Here is a 14,235-nt window from a genome sequence, read left to right as displayed (position 1 = left end):
TCTCTTCATATTCAACAAGTCTTCCCCTTCTCTGACCTCTCTTCATATTCAAGTCTTTTCCCTTCTCTGACCTCTCTTCATATTCAAGTCCTTTCCCTTCTCTGACCTCTCTTCATATTCAAGTCCTTTCCCTTCTCTGACCTCTCTTCATATTCAAGTCCTTTCCCTTCTCTGACCTCTCTTCATATTCAAGTCCTTTTCCTTCTCTGACCTCTTCTCCTTGTGTACAGGCAGTGTCAGATGGAATCGAGGCCAGTGTGTGATCTTTCTCTTCAAGAGGATACATTCCATTTGGGCTTCCTGCTCCTTAGACACCAGGGTCACATTAATTCGGTACCAAACAGAAGAAAACAGACAAACAAATCAAATGTTATTTGTCACATACACATGGTTAGCAGATGTTAATGCGAGTGTAGCGAAATGCTTGTGCTTCTAGTTCCGACAATGCAGCAATAACCAACAAGTAATCTAACTAACAATTCCACAACTACTACCTTATACACACAAGTGTAAAGGGATAAAGAGTATGTACATAAAGATATATGAATGAGTGATGGTACAGAACGGCATAGGCAAGATGCAGTAGATGGTATCGAGTACAGTATTTACATATGAGATGAGTAATGTAGGGTATATAAACATAAAAGTGGCATAGTTTAAAGTGGCTAGTGATACATGTATTACATAAAGATGCAGTAGATGATATAGAGTACAGTATATACGTAGACATATGAGATGAGTAATGTAGGGTATATAAACATAAAGTGGCATAGTTTAAAGTGGCTAGTGATAAAAAAAATTCCATCAATTCCCATTATTAAAGTGGCTGGAGTTGAGTCAGTATGTTGGCAGCAGCCACTCAATGTTAGTGGTGGCTGTTTAACAGTCTGATGGCCTTGAGATAGAAGCTGTTTTTCAGTCTCTCGGTCCCAGCTTTGATGCACCTGTACTGACCTCGCCTTCTGGATGATAGCAGGGTGAACAGGCAGTGGCTCGGGTGGTTGTTGTCCTTGATGATCTTTATGGCCTTCCTGTGACATCGGGTGGTGTAGGTGTCCTGGAGGGCAGGTAGTTTGCCCCCGGTGATGCGTTGTGCAGACCTCACTACCCTCTGGAGAGCCTTACGGTTGTGGGCGGAGCAGTTGCCGTACCAGGCGGTGATACAGCCCGACAGGATGCTCTCGATTGTGCATCTGTAGAAGTTTGAGTGTTTTTGGTGACAAGACAAATTTCTTCAGCCTCCTGAGGTTGAAGAGGCGCTGCTGCACCTTCTTCACGACGCTGTCTGTGTGGGTGGACCAATTCAGTTTGTCCGTGATGTGTACGCCGAGGAACTTAAAACTTACTACCCTCTCCACTACTGTCCCGTCGATGTGAATAGGGGGGTGCTCCCTATGCTGTTTCCTGAAGTCCACGATCATCTCCTTTGTTTTGTTGACATTGAGTGTGAGGTTATCTTCCTGATACCACACTCCGAGGGCCCTCACCTCCTCCCTGTAGGTCGTCTCGTCGTTGTTGGTAATCAAGCCTACCACTGTAGTGTCGTCCGCAAACTTGATGATTGCGTTGGAGGCGTGCATGGCCACGCAGTCATGGGTGAACAGGGAGTACAAGAGAGGGCTCAGAACGCACCCTTGTGGGGCCCCAACAAGGAGGGATTACCTGGACTTGTCCAATAAGAAACACTTGTCCAATAAGAAACACTTTATTTTTCTGTTGCAAACATTTTGCTACAGTGTGCCATAATGAACACTACCCAGGTAGCTCACTTCCACAGCTCTCCCGATAGGCTCATTCTCTGATGCATTAATGGCGTTTACACTGTGGTTGTTAATGTCTGTGCGCACATCTTCAATGTCCTTGGCCGCATCAATCGCCTAGGAGAAGAAAGACAAGAATATGACTAATTGATATCAACTGATCCACAGGAGGACTTAATTCAGCCTTTACTTTTGTTGATTTAAGAATGGTGGATGGAAACCAAGGGCTGTGTTCATTAGTACACACTGTAGCAAAACTTGAGGGCTTCTTATTGGACACCTCCCCGTTTCGCTCAGTTTGAGGGTTTTTATCCCCTTTGTACCTATTGAACACAACCCAAATCTCCCCCGAGCCACTGTATCTGCCAGTTGTGACAGAGGGGTCCTTCCTCAGCTGCTCAAACATTCTGCTCTACGGCTTTCTGGAAGACGCTGGTCTCATGTCATATCAAACTGGCTCCGCTGGCCTCCTCCTCCTCCTCGTAGGGGTTGATCTGAAGGAACGCTGGTCTCATGTCATATCAAACTGGCTCCGCTGGCCTCCTCCTCGGGGTTGATCTGAAGGAACGTCTGGCTTCGGCAGCCCCACGTCAGGCATCATACACCAGCCCAGACTGAAACCCGGTAGACCTACTGTAACAGCTGGTTGTTACTGGACTCTTTACCTTAGCGCTGGATCTATCTCATTGGGTTAAAGATGTACTCCAGTATTAAAAAAAAAAAAATTAAAAAAAATAAACTGATAAACTGATATCCCAAGTATAACTACAGTAAAGTACACACACTAAAGGGTTCAAAAATGTTTTAAACTGCAAACTTGAAGGAGAAGAGTATTCAAGGAGTTGGTCTGATGGGACCTTGTGATGTCATCAACCCCCTCTCTCCCCTTTGCTTGAGGAACATTACAAAAAACTAAAGGGAAAAGGCCCACTGGTGATGTCATGACCTATTGAGATGTTCCTTTTGTTAACCCTTTACACTGGTGATGTCATGACCTATTGAGATGTTCCTTTTGTTAACCCTTTACACTGGTGATGTCATGACACACTACCAGTCCAAAGTTTTAGAACACCTACTCATTCAAGGGGTTTTTCCTTTATTTTTACTATTTTCACCATTGTAGAATATTAGTGAAGACATCAAAACTATTAAATTAACAAAAGACACCAAAAGGTGTGCAAAAACAGTCATCAAGGCAAAGGGTAGCTAGCTACATTGAAGAATCTGAAATATAAATTTTACTTGTATAAACACTTTTTTTTGGGTTACTACATGATTCCATATGTGCGTGTTCAATCTTTATGCATTTTTGCAAATCCTCGGACTCCTTGAATCTTCTGAAGGTGAAGGACGGTGTCGACGCAGGATTGCATTACTCATCCGTTAACTTTTCAATAGTGACTATGGAACAGGGGAAAATATCAATATGGGGTCATTATAGGAAACACAATACATTCAAATTGATATGTATACATTATTGATAACTTCAATTTCAAATGTTTACTGGACAGCTGCCGGTTTGGTCCCTCTGGACATGGTTTCTTTTTTTCCAGTTGATGGAAACGCGTTTTCAATGACTCCTGGGTTGATAAGGAAATCTCCATGATCTGCTGTGACTGACATCAGTGTCTTCGGCAGACAAATTTAAGTTCTTCAAGAGTTGGCATTATCAAGTCCCATCAGAACAGCACAAACACTCAATTTTGGTCGGCCTTGCGCCAGGGTCTGTGGAATTTGGAGGTGTGGCTACACGAGACAAGCAGCAATGTTTTTTTTTTTATAACTAACTGAGGTAGTGAGATCCCATTGGCGCGTTCTAGTATTTATTTGCATATTTTCATTTGGGAACACCTACTCTGTGAAGTGGGCGTGTGCTATAACTAAATTCTCACTTGCACTCCTTAGAAAGTCTACAAAACGCATTCCACTCTGTTTGCTACAGATTTTCGATAGGAAACAGAAAACTGTATCGATGAGAAATTGCAGAATGTCGGCTAAAATGTTGGAATGTCGGCCATCTTTTCCCACCGGAAATTACCATATTTGGTCATGAGTGTGAAACGCCAACCGGATGCTTCTCATTTATACATCTGGTGAAATATACTCTCTTCAAATATAAAAACATGTAACAATTTCAAAGATTTTACTGAGTTACAGTTCATATAAGGAAAATAGTCCATTTTTAAATCAATTCATTAGGTCCTAATTTATAGATTTCACATAAATGGGTATACAGATATGCATTGGTTGGTCACAGATACCTTAAAAACAAAGTAGGGGCCTGGATCAGAAAACCAGTCAGTATCTGGAGTGACCACCATTTTGCCTCATACAGCAACACATCTCCTTCACATAGAGTTGATCAGGCTGTTGATTGTGGCCATGTGGAATGTTGTCCCACTCCTCTTCAACGGCTGTATGACAACACATCTCCTTCACATAGAGTTGATCAGGCTGTTGATTGTGGCCTGTGGAATGTTGTCCCACTCCTCTTCAACGGCTGTGTGAAGTTGCTGGATATTGGCGGGATGTCGAACACGCTGTCGTACACGCCGATCCAGAGCATCCCAAACATGGTTGACATGTCAGTTGAATATGCAGGACATGGAATAACATGTTCAGCTTCCAGGAAGTGTGTACAGATCCTTGCGACATGAGGCCGTGTAATATCACGCTGAAATATGAGGTGATGGTGGTGGATGAATGGCAGGACAATGGGCCTCAGGATCTCATCACGGTATCTCTGTGTATTTCAAATTGCCATCGATAAAATGCAATTGTGTTCGTTGTCCTTAGCTTATGCCTGCTCATACAAGAACGACACCGTTCTGTCTAATCCGCTTCTTGATATGCCACACCTGTCAAGTGGATGGATTATATTGGTAAAGGAGAAATTCTCATTAACAGGGATGTAAACAAATTTGTGCCCAAAATTTTTAGAGAAATAAGATTTTTTTTGTGCATATGGAACATTTTTGGGATCTTTTTTTTCAGCTCATGAAACACTTTACATGTTGCGTTTATATTTTTGTTCAGTGTATCTGTGTGCAGATGTGGTAGTGATGTAGAAAGGACTTCTGAGATATGGGCAAAACAGGAAGTAAACAGTTGAGAGTTTTATTTCACCTTTATTTAACCAGGTAGACAAAGGAGGTATCAGAGGTATGAAGAGTGGAACTAGGGGCTCCATTGTGAACTAAAACAATGATAACTAACCTGAACAACAGTATTACTAGGCATATTGACATTTGAGAGAGACATACACCGAGGCATAAAATAATCACGTGTTGATTGGGAGAGCTAGCTAAGACAACAACGGGTAAGACAACAACAGCTAATCAGCTAACACAACAACAACAGGTCAAATGGCAATGAATGGGCAGAGAGGGTCGGTTAACTACACGCAGAGCCTGAGTTCGCGGCTGGGGCCGACAGATAAACAAAAAAATAAACAGAATGGAGTACCCAGTGTGAACGGGAATGGGGAGATCCGCGAGAAGGATTTACACCCTCACCCCCTGGATTTTCAAGGGCCAGCGAGAGCTTACCGGACACTGCCGGAACTGCAATGCTTTACAGGGCTTGGGGCCCCCCTCTCGGGGCGAACCCATTCCAGGGCGCTATGCCCTTCACAAAGAAAAAGAAAACTCTCCCCAGGGGCTCCTGCCAGATAGTTCTTCTTCAAGATCAAATGTAAGTAGCACTTGTGTAAATAGAGGGCGTAATCTACTGTCGACAGAAGAGCGACAAAAATGTATTCAAACATTGAAAGCATTGAGAACATTGCTTTGTTTTTTATTCAAACGAAAGGAAAACACACAATCACATAACATGTATTTGATTTGAAGTTTACAAAACACTTGAATCAGAGGTAACAAACAATTTTATTATTCAACATATTAGAAGTTTACATTCCATTAATTGTTCTTCCCTGATATCAAAGCTGACTTTAAACTGACTTCCAGACAGCCATGTTATAATTTTGTTCTCATGGCAGCGTTTTAGCCATGTTTGACCTTGCCAGAGACAATGAGACAATGTTTACAATGTTGATCCAGACTTTGACCTTGCTATTATGGAAGCGTTTGAGCCATGTTATACTTTGCTTTTGTGACAGTATCTGAGAGCATCTCTCAGGGCTTCCAGCACCATGTCGACACTGGCCTTGCTGCTGTTACCCCCCATCAGTCCCACACGCAGCACCTGGGGAGAGAGACGGGACGGGTCAGAGAGCCGATTGCACGCAGGAGAAGGCGTGGTCGAGCCCACACAACCAACCTGTTATCGCAGCAGTAGACAATGGTTGTTATGATTAGAAACAAGAGGGCTGATGATCACGATCGTAGCTACTTAAACCCATGGTCAAAGCAATGCATATAATGGTTCACCAAGGTACCCCCCTGCTCCCTACTATGACTGGTAACTCATCCAGAACTAAGAAGCAGCAGTAGTCCATTCTGTGTCCTGGCTTGAGACGGCCTCAGCCCTCTAACTCATTGGTTCTCAACCTTTTTTTTTTGCCCCTGAAGCAACTCACCTGGCCAACGGATGGTCCCAGTCCTCCAGAGATTTCTAGGTTGTGATTCTTCATGATGTAGCTGGTGATCTCCTTCCAGTCATATCCAGGGGGTGATACTATAGTGGTGACCGTGGGCAACCTGGCGTTCTGGCGAATGGAACCATCAATAGAAAGAGGAGTGTTTTAAGGGGTCTGAGTGTTTTGTTTTACAGTAAAATATATGGAAAGAGGAGTGTTTTAAGGGGTCTGAGGGTTTTGTTTTACAGTAAAATATATGGCAGTCTGCAATATATTTAACATACTTCTGTTACAACACAGAATACGGTTATACTGTATGTGTGGCTAAATTATTGAATGTTATTTGTTTTCATTTGTACTTTAAATAGACTACAGTAAATAGTTTACAGTAAATCTCTTTAAGGTCTTTGATACTGACCTTGTCTTTCACAAACAGTTTGAGGCCCATGTTCTCCAGGCCTTCATGGAAGTATTCTGCTACTTCCTTGTGTCTTTGCCAGGAGTTCTCCAGACCCTGGGAGAGAGTAGAGACACGGGTCTGTCATTTCATCATCACTAACACAACTACCGTGCCCTATGCTGCTGTAACATATTCCCGTTTACATTTTCAATGATCTTATATCTCAGAGAGAGAGAGAGAGAGAGAGAGAGAGAGAGAGAGAGAGAGAGAGAGAGAGAGAGAGAGAGAGAGAGAGAGAGAGAGAGAGAGAGAGAGAGAGAGAGAGAGAGAGAGAGAGAGAGAGAGAGAGAGAGAGAGAGAGAGAGAGAGAGAGAGAGAGAGAGAGAGAGAGAGAGAGAGAGAGAGAGAGAGAGAGAGAGAGAGAGAGAGAGAGAGAGAGAATGGTTTAAAACATATATCAAAGTGCTAGGATATAATTTATCCCTGTGAATTATCTTATGAATTTATAAGATGTAACTCGATCTAAGAGTGTGAATGGCATCATGATTTAGGAACCAGACTAAAGTCACCTGTTCAGCGAGGATAGCCAGACTCTCCCGGAGAGAGTAGAAGGCAGACACAGGCGCAGTGTGGTGGTATCTGTTCAGAGGAACAACAGGTCAGACTCAGTACTGTCACTAATGATACATTCTGCTTTACTTACACTCTGAGCTGTGATTCCCTTGACATTCACAGGAACATCATGTTAAACTGTGTTTTTTGTCCAGATAGATCAAACTGTTAAACAGTTTTTTTGTTAAGATAGATGATGTCATAGAATGTGGTGTTAGATGATGTCATAGAATGTGGTGTTAGATGATGTCATAGAATGTGGTGTTAGACAATGTGTTGGTGATACAAGGCTCTGATGTAATGCATTATGGGAGTCTCACATTCTAGCAGGTTTGCCGTCACAACCCCAGTAGTTTGCCAGCCAGGTCATGTCCAGGAAGAACGACACTGGCTTTGTTTTCCGATTGAATACTTTCTGACTGGATAGGAGCAGAAAATAAGTGCTCATAGTAAGAAAATACATTTGATAGGTTGTTATTGTTTAATTGCTTCGTAAATATCAGGTCATTTTTTTGTACCATTTAAAAAGTGCTTCCAACATGTATTTTTTTTGCTCTACATTTCTAAAGCTACGGTCTAGAACACCTTCCTCACCAAGCTCTTTCACTGAAGGAAATGGGAGCGGTCCCAGGTGGAGCATTTAGAACCTTCTGTGAGCCAGAGTACAGGATGTCGATACCTGAAGAAAACACAAGGAAACATAATGAACTTGACTTGTTAAGTTTCAACCTGAAAATCTGTTAGCTCTGATGGCAGTACAATGAATTAAACTAGTAGTAATGCTATTATCACAAGGGTAAATAATACGTAGCAAAGATGTAGGCAGGGTTATGGTGCATGTCAATGGTCCAACGTAGCTTCATAATAAGCATCAACACAGGCAAGCTTTCACCCTCAGGGTCTTTAACTAGCTTTCCCTCAGGGTCTTTAACTAGCTTCCCTCTCAGGGTCTTTAACTAGCTTCCCCCCCAGGGTCTTTAACCAGTTTTCCCCCAGGGTCTTTAACTAGTTTCCCCCCTCAGGGTCTTTAACTAGTTTTCCCCCAGGGTCTTTAACTAGTTTTCCCCCTCAGGGTCTTTAACTAGTTTCCCCCCTCAGGGTCTTTAACTAGTTTTTCCCCAGGGTCTTTAACTAGTTTTCCCCCTCAGGGTCTTTAACTAGTTTTCCCCCTCAGGGTCTTTAACTAGTTTTCCCTCAGGGTCTTTAACTAGTTTTCCCCCAGGGTCTTTAACTAGATGATCTTGATAAACCTGATAAACAGGTGTCTCTGTAACACCGATGTGATCTTTGCCCATCCCTCTCAACATGAACTCTGTTATTCCTGCAGGGTCCTTGTGCTATTTTCTACAGGGTCACTACAACACCATGCCTTATTTGTCCATGTAAATTGGGGCACCTGCCTTCATACCTTGTTTGTCCATGTGAAGTGGGGCACCTCCCATTGAAGCCACACAGTCAACGAGAAACAGACAGTTGTGCCTTGCAGAAAGAAAGGAGAGGGCACTACTTTATAACAAATCATTCACTGGTACCGTATATATTATCTGTTGGGTTTTTATAAGCATTTATATTGACATGGAAGCTGAAGAGGTGGAGTAAGGGGCTCTTTACTTGTGACATATGTCTCCAATGCCATCTAGTGGATGGACTACTCCTGTGGAGGATTCTCCGTGGGTTAGGAAGAACAGCACAGGCTTGTGTTTGGCCAGGGCCTGGGGAGAAACCGTGACAGATCAGAAATACCAGTCTCGATGCACAGAATGAAATGGGCCCTGGTCTAAAGTGATACACTACATAGGGAATCGGGCTCTAGTCTAAAGTAGTGCACTATATAAGGAATAGGTTCCTATCTAAAGTAGTGCACTAAATAGGGAATAGGGCCCTGGTCTAAAGTAGTGCACTATATAGGGAATAGGGCCCTGGTCTAAAGTAGTGCACTAAATAGGGAATAGGGCCCTGGTCTAAAGTAGTGCACTATATAGGGAATAGGGTGTACTTGTAGATGAAGGTTAGGAGTATCTATACTTATAGATGAAGGTTAGGAGTATCTATACTTATAGATGAAGGTTAGGGTTGGAGTATCTATACCTGTAGATGAAGGTTATGGTTGGATATCTATACTTATAGATGAAGGTTAGGAGTATCTATACTTGTAGATGAAGGTTAGGGCAGGAGTTACCTGTAGATGAAGGTTAGGGCAGGATTATCTATACCTGTAGATGAAGATTAGGGCAGGAGTATCTATATCTGTAGATGAAGGTTAGGGCAGGATTATCTATATCTGTAGATGAAGGTTAGGGTAGGAGTATCTATACTTATAGATGGTTAGGGTAGGAGTATCTATACCTATAGATGAAGGTTAGGGTAGGAGTTACCTGTAGATGAAGGTTAGGGTAGGAGTTACCTGTAGATGAAGGTTAGGGTATGAGCCAATCAAATGAGATGTGTGTCATTACCCGATCAATCTCTTCACTGGTGAAATACCCCCCTGCAGTTGTCACGATGGAATTAACTCTGGCACCTGTTGGGTTGATGGGAAATGTATTATGTTAAATCACAAATGTATCAATTCAAAGGGAACTTCCTCAGTGGGCAAAGCTACGGTATTTGAAACAAGGTCTTAATAACCAGGTGTGCTCACAGGCGTGTAAATAGGGTGAAACTGCTAGCTAGTTAGCGGTGCACGCTAGTAGCGTTTCAGTTGGTGACTTCACTCGCTCTGAGACCTTGAACTAGTTGTTACCCATGCTCTGCTAAGGCTGTGGCTGTTGTGGAGCGATAGGTAACAATGCTTTGTGGGAAGGCAGTTGTTGATGTGTTCAGAGGGTCCCTGGTTCGAGCCCAGGTTGGGGCAAGGAGAGGGACACGAAGCAAAACTTTAACAGGCAAAGGTCATGTTTACCCAATGACACCCTATCCACTATATAGTGCACTACTGTTGACCAGGACCCATAATGCACTGCTGTTGACCAGGACCCATAGTGCACAGCTGTTGACCAGGACCCATAGTGCACAGCTGTTGACCAGGACCCATAATGCACTGCTGTTGACCAGGACTCATAGGGCACAGCTGTTGACCAGGACCCATAGGGCACAGCTGTTGACCAGGACCCATAGTGCACAGCTGTTGACCAGGACCCATAGTGCACTACTGTTGACCAGGACCCATAGGGCACAGCTGTTGACCAGGACCCATAGGGCACAGCTGTTGACCAGGACCCATAGTGCACAGCTGTTGACCAGGACCCATAGTGCACAGCTGTTGACCAGGACCCATAGTGCACAGCTGTTGACCAGGACCCATAGTGCACAGCTGTTGACCAGGACCCATAGTGCACAGCTGTTGACCAGGACCCATAGTGCACAGCTGTTGACCAGGACCCATAAAGCACTGCTGTTGACAACGACCCATAGGGCTCTTGTCAAAAAAAGGGAACACGGAGCCATATGGAACGTATCCCATAATAATCAAGTACCTATCCTCTCTGCCATCTCCGCTGCCCGTTCTCCCCAGATCCCATTGACCGCGGTGAGAACCCCTTCCCCTGGCTCTACGGCGTTGAAGATGGCACACTCCATGGCCGTGTGTCCTGTGCCACTCACTGCTATTGTCATGTTGTTCTGAGTCTGGAAGGCGTATTGGATCCCACTCTTGATGTCACTCATGATCTAGAATACCAACAAACACAGTAAAAGAGATGATTATGGGGATCAAGAGTCTGTCTGGTAGACACTTGAGTATTACGACGTGTGCTGTGTGTGTTATGTCTAGTGTGTAGTGTACAGTGTCTACTTGTGTACTCTGCAGTACTGCGTGTCTTAAGACAATTTTCCCCCTCGGGATGTTAAATTTCATCCGATTCTATATCTGATTTAATGATTTGGTACGTTTCTCTCAACACTGTAATAGATTCGATGGGTAGTGAAAACAGATTTAAAACACGCATCACTTTGACATCAGTTGAACGCAGAGCCGCCTACATGCTGTGTTTAGGGCCCCGCCAGCCGACCCAAATGTTGTTATTTACATATTTTTTTAACTCTCTCAACTTACTGTTGAACGATAGAATACACATGTATCATCAGACGTTTTCCACATATGTCAGCAAAACATGTTTTTTGATTGCTAAGGAAGGTAGCTGTCTAGAGCTCGTAGGCCTAATCGTCGCCATGCCGACCAGGCACGTGCTCAAGGGGACCCCCATTTGATTTTGGTAGTCATTCTCACACCGATATCATATGAACGTGACATAAGTCACGGCAAGATTGTGAGGAATTGCAGTAAATGTACTTTACACTAACCAGGATTCCACCCAATTATTTGAATTGTACCTTTATTTAACTAGGCAAGTCAGTTCAGAACACATTCTTATTTACAATGACGCCATGCCGGGGAACAGTGGGTGAACTGCCTTGTTCAAGGGCAGAACGACAGATTTTTACCTTGTCAGCTCAGGGATTAGATCCAGCAACCTTTCGGTTAACAGCCCAACGCTCTAACCACTAGGCTGCCCTGCCGCCTCTACACTCTAACCACTAGGCTACCCTGCCGTCTCTACACTATAAACACTAGACTACCCTGCCGCCTCTACACTCTAACCACTAGGCTACCCTGCCGCCTCTACACTCTAACCACTAGGCTACCCTGCCGCCTCTACACTCTAACCACTAGGCTACCCTGCCGTCTCTACACTCTAACCACTAGACTACCATGCCGCCTCTACACTCTAACCACTAGGCTACCCTGCCGCCTCTACGCTCTAACCACTAGGCTACCCTACAATGACAGGCCTGATGGAATCAGCAAATTTGTTGGTAAACTTTCCAAATGTCATAAAATTTAATACACTAGACGAGGTGGGATTTTTTTTTTTTGCGTCAGTAAAATTAATTATGCCGAGAAATGACATATTGACATCAAGACCAAAGTAAATTTTGGAGTCACGCAATGATATTGTGTGGTCTTCCCACTACGACTCGGGGAAAGCATGCAGTTTATCAGGCTACAGATGATAATTTATGATGAACTTCACAGGGTGGTGAAGGAGCCCAGTGAAGAGCTTGATGCTCCTTTCCAATAAGTATCGAGGGTCTTATTCTGGTGACTTGACGATCGATCCCTTGGCTGCCGTTTGACAAATAAAACTATCATCCCATAATAATCTCATAATGTAGGTAACCTACCCACTGTGTCTCTGCCAGATGTTGGCTGGAGACCAGACTGGGCACAATCACTATTTAACAACTTATTTATTATTTTTTTTGTGACAAAACCATCAATGGAAACACATTTTAAATTGTATTTTTTTTTAAATCGATTTTAACCGCAAAATGTATTTTTATGTGCACTACGTCACTACAAACATCCTTTTATCCTCCGCAAGTCAATTTGATGGACACATCGCTGATGGGAAAAAAAATTGCATATTGTTTCTATGCAGATTTTAGAATCTTCGCATGATAATCTGTCCCCATTTGGATGGAAACCTAGCTAGTGCCAAAAAACGTGATATGGGGGGGGGGAGAAACCAAATCTAGTTTAGGACCCCCCCCCCCCCACCCAAAAAAGGCTGGTTGACGTACAGTATTGTACAATGGCTAATCTTCAAATGTTCATAAAATGATTTTGCTTGGGGAGATAAGCAGCTAAACAAACAGACAATATGGTTCAGGGATAATATTATAAGCCTTATCTAAAATATTCAAATTCTACCATTTAGGTGTAAAATCCTGCATAATTAATTATTTTTTTTGCACGGTTACCTTTCATTGAGATTGATTGCTCATCACCAAACTTTGTAGACATACCTCGAGCATTTCTGGATGCATGTGACCGATGATGGGCTCGGCCCCTGCCGCTAAGATGCGGGGAGGAACATTGGACGGTCCGGGCCCAAACATGTGTCTCCGCGGAGCCACGAAGGTTTTCTGGAGACATTTAGGTGGCGGGACGGTGATGGACGACATGGCTCTAGCTGGGTTTGTTGGCAGTGTGGATATGATACAATTGCACGGGTCTGGACTCTTGACTCTGTAAGCAGCCTGACAGACACACACCTCTCACCTGACAAAAGAGGCATTTTAAACCCCTCCCACTTCTATGTTTGGTTTGCATTACTGTTCTGACTGTGAGGATTTCGCTCAAGCAAACCTTTTCGTTGTTTACTCCTGATCAGAATGTATAAAACCATGTATTACACACTTATTTTTTCTTGTTCAGGTCACATGTTTGTTCCCGGTAATGTATTCACACCATTGTTCAACACCACATTCACAAAGGTTAACCATTAACCACCATTGCTTCAGTAGGTCATAGAATTATATCACAACACTTGTAGGAAGAATTCAGCACACACTCACTTTTTCATTCCAATCAAATAAACCTGATGGTAAAAAAACATTATGACCTTGATACTTGTCTAATAAAACGTGTATATATATATATATATATATTTGTCTATATTTTTTATATATATATATATATCTGTTTTTATGGTGTTTTGTGGTGAGCTGATGTGGTTTCCTTGATCACTCCAACGTGTCTGTTTGGTCAGTGGTTACTCAGTGATACAGAGAGGCAGTGAACAGACACAGGAGACCAAACCGCCCCCTCCCCCCCCATTATTTTCAAGTACCTAAACCGTTATCCCTTGGAATCGAGTCAATTCGGGGGGGGGGGGGGAACGTTGTAAAGACTCTCAGTGGACTTCTGTTTATTTCAACACCTTGCACGTTGCAACACCAGTGAAGCATCTGTACTCCCCCCCCCCCCCCCCCCCCCCGTACCCCACGGCCCATACATTTAGAGTGCTGGGCCATTAACCGAAAGTCGCTGGTTCGAATACCTGAGCTGAAAAAGTGAAAAATCGGTCGATGTCGCCTTGAACAAGGCACTTTGATCCAGGGGCGCTGTACTATTATGACTG

The 14,235-nt window shown here is 43.4% G+C and overlaps 1 protein-coding gene across 2 annotated transcripts; it reads right to left on the bottom strand.

The window, feature by feature from the left end:
- Window positions 1-5,515: 5,515 nt before the first annotated feature.
- agxta (alanine--glyoxylate and serine--pyruvate aminotransferase a) lies at window positions 5,516-13,875 on the bottom strand. Of its 2 annotated transcripts, XM_036983882.1 has the most exons (12): window positions 13,794-13,875; window positions 13,118-13,373; window positions 10,786-10,978; window positions 9,766-9,830; window positions 8,921-9,021; window positions 8,718-8,788; window positions 7,904-7,988; window positions 7,630-7,728; window positions 7,267-7,336; window positions 6,716-6,811; window positions 6,298-6,426; window positions 5,516-5,963 (listed from the first exon to the last, which is right to left on the bottom strand). In XM_036983882.1, the coding sequence occupies exons 2-12, from the start codon at window positions 13,274-13,276 to the stop codon at window positions 5,856-5,858; spliced, it is 1,176 nt and encodes a 391-aa protein (XP_036839777.1). In that variant the 5' UTR covers window positions 13,277-13,373; window positions 13,794-13,875; the 3' UTR covers window positions 5,516-5,855. The 2 variants fall into 2 exon arrangements, with proteins under 2 accessions (XP_036839777.1, XP_036839806.1); XM_036983911.1 differs by lacking the exon at window positions 13,794-13,875 and having other exon boundaries at window positions 13,073-13,211.
- Window positions 13,876-14,235: the final 360 nt, after the last annotated feature.

The sequence above is a fragment of the Oncorhynchus mykiss genome, chromosome 1 (genome assembly GCF_013265735.2).
Source record: "Oncorhynchus mykiss isolate Arlee chromosome 1, USDA_OmykA_1.1, whole genome shotgun sequence".
NCBI lineage: Eukaryota > Metazoa > Chordata > Actinopteri > Salmoniformes > Salmonidae > Oncorhynchus > Oncorhynchus mykiss.
This window is presented reverse-complemented; position numbering and strand designations above follow the sequence as displayed.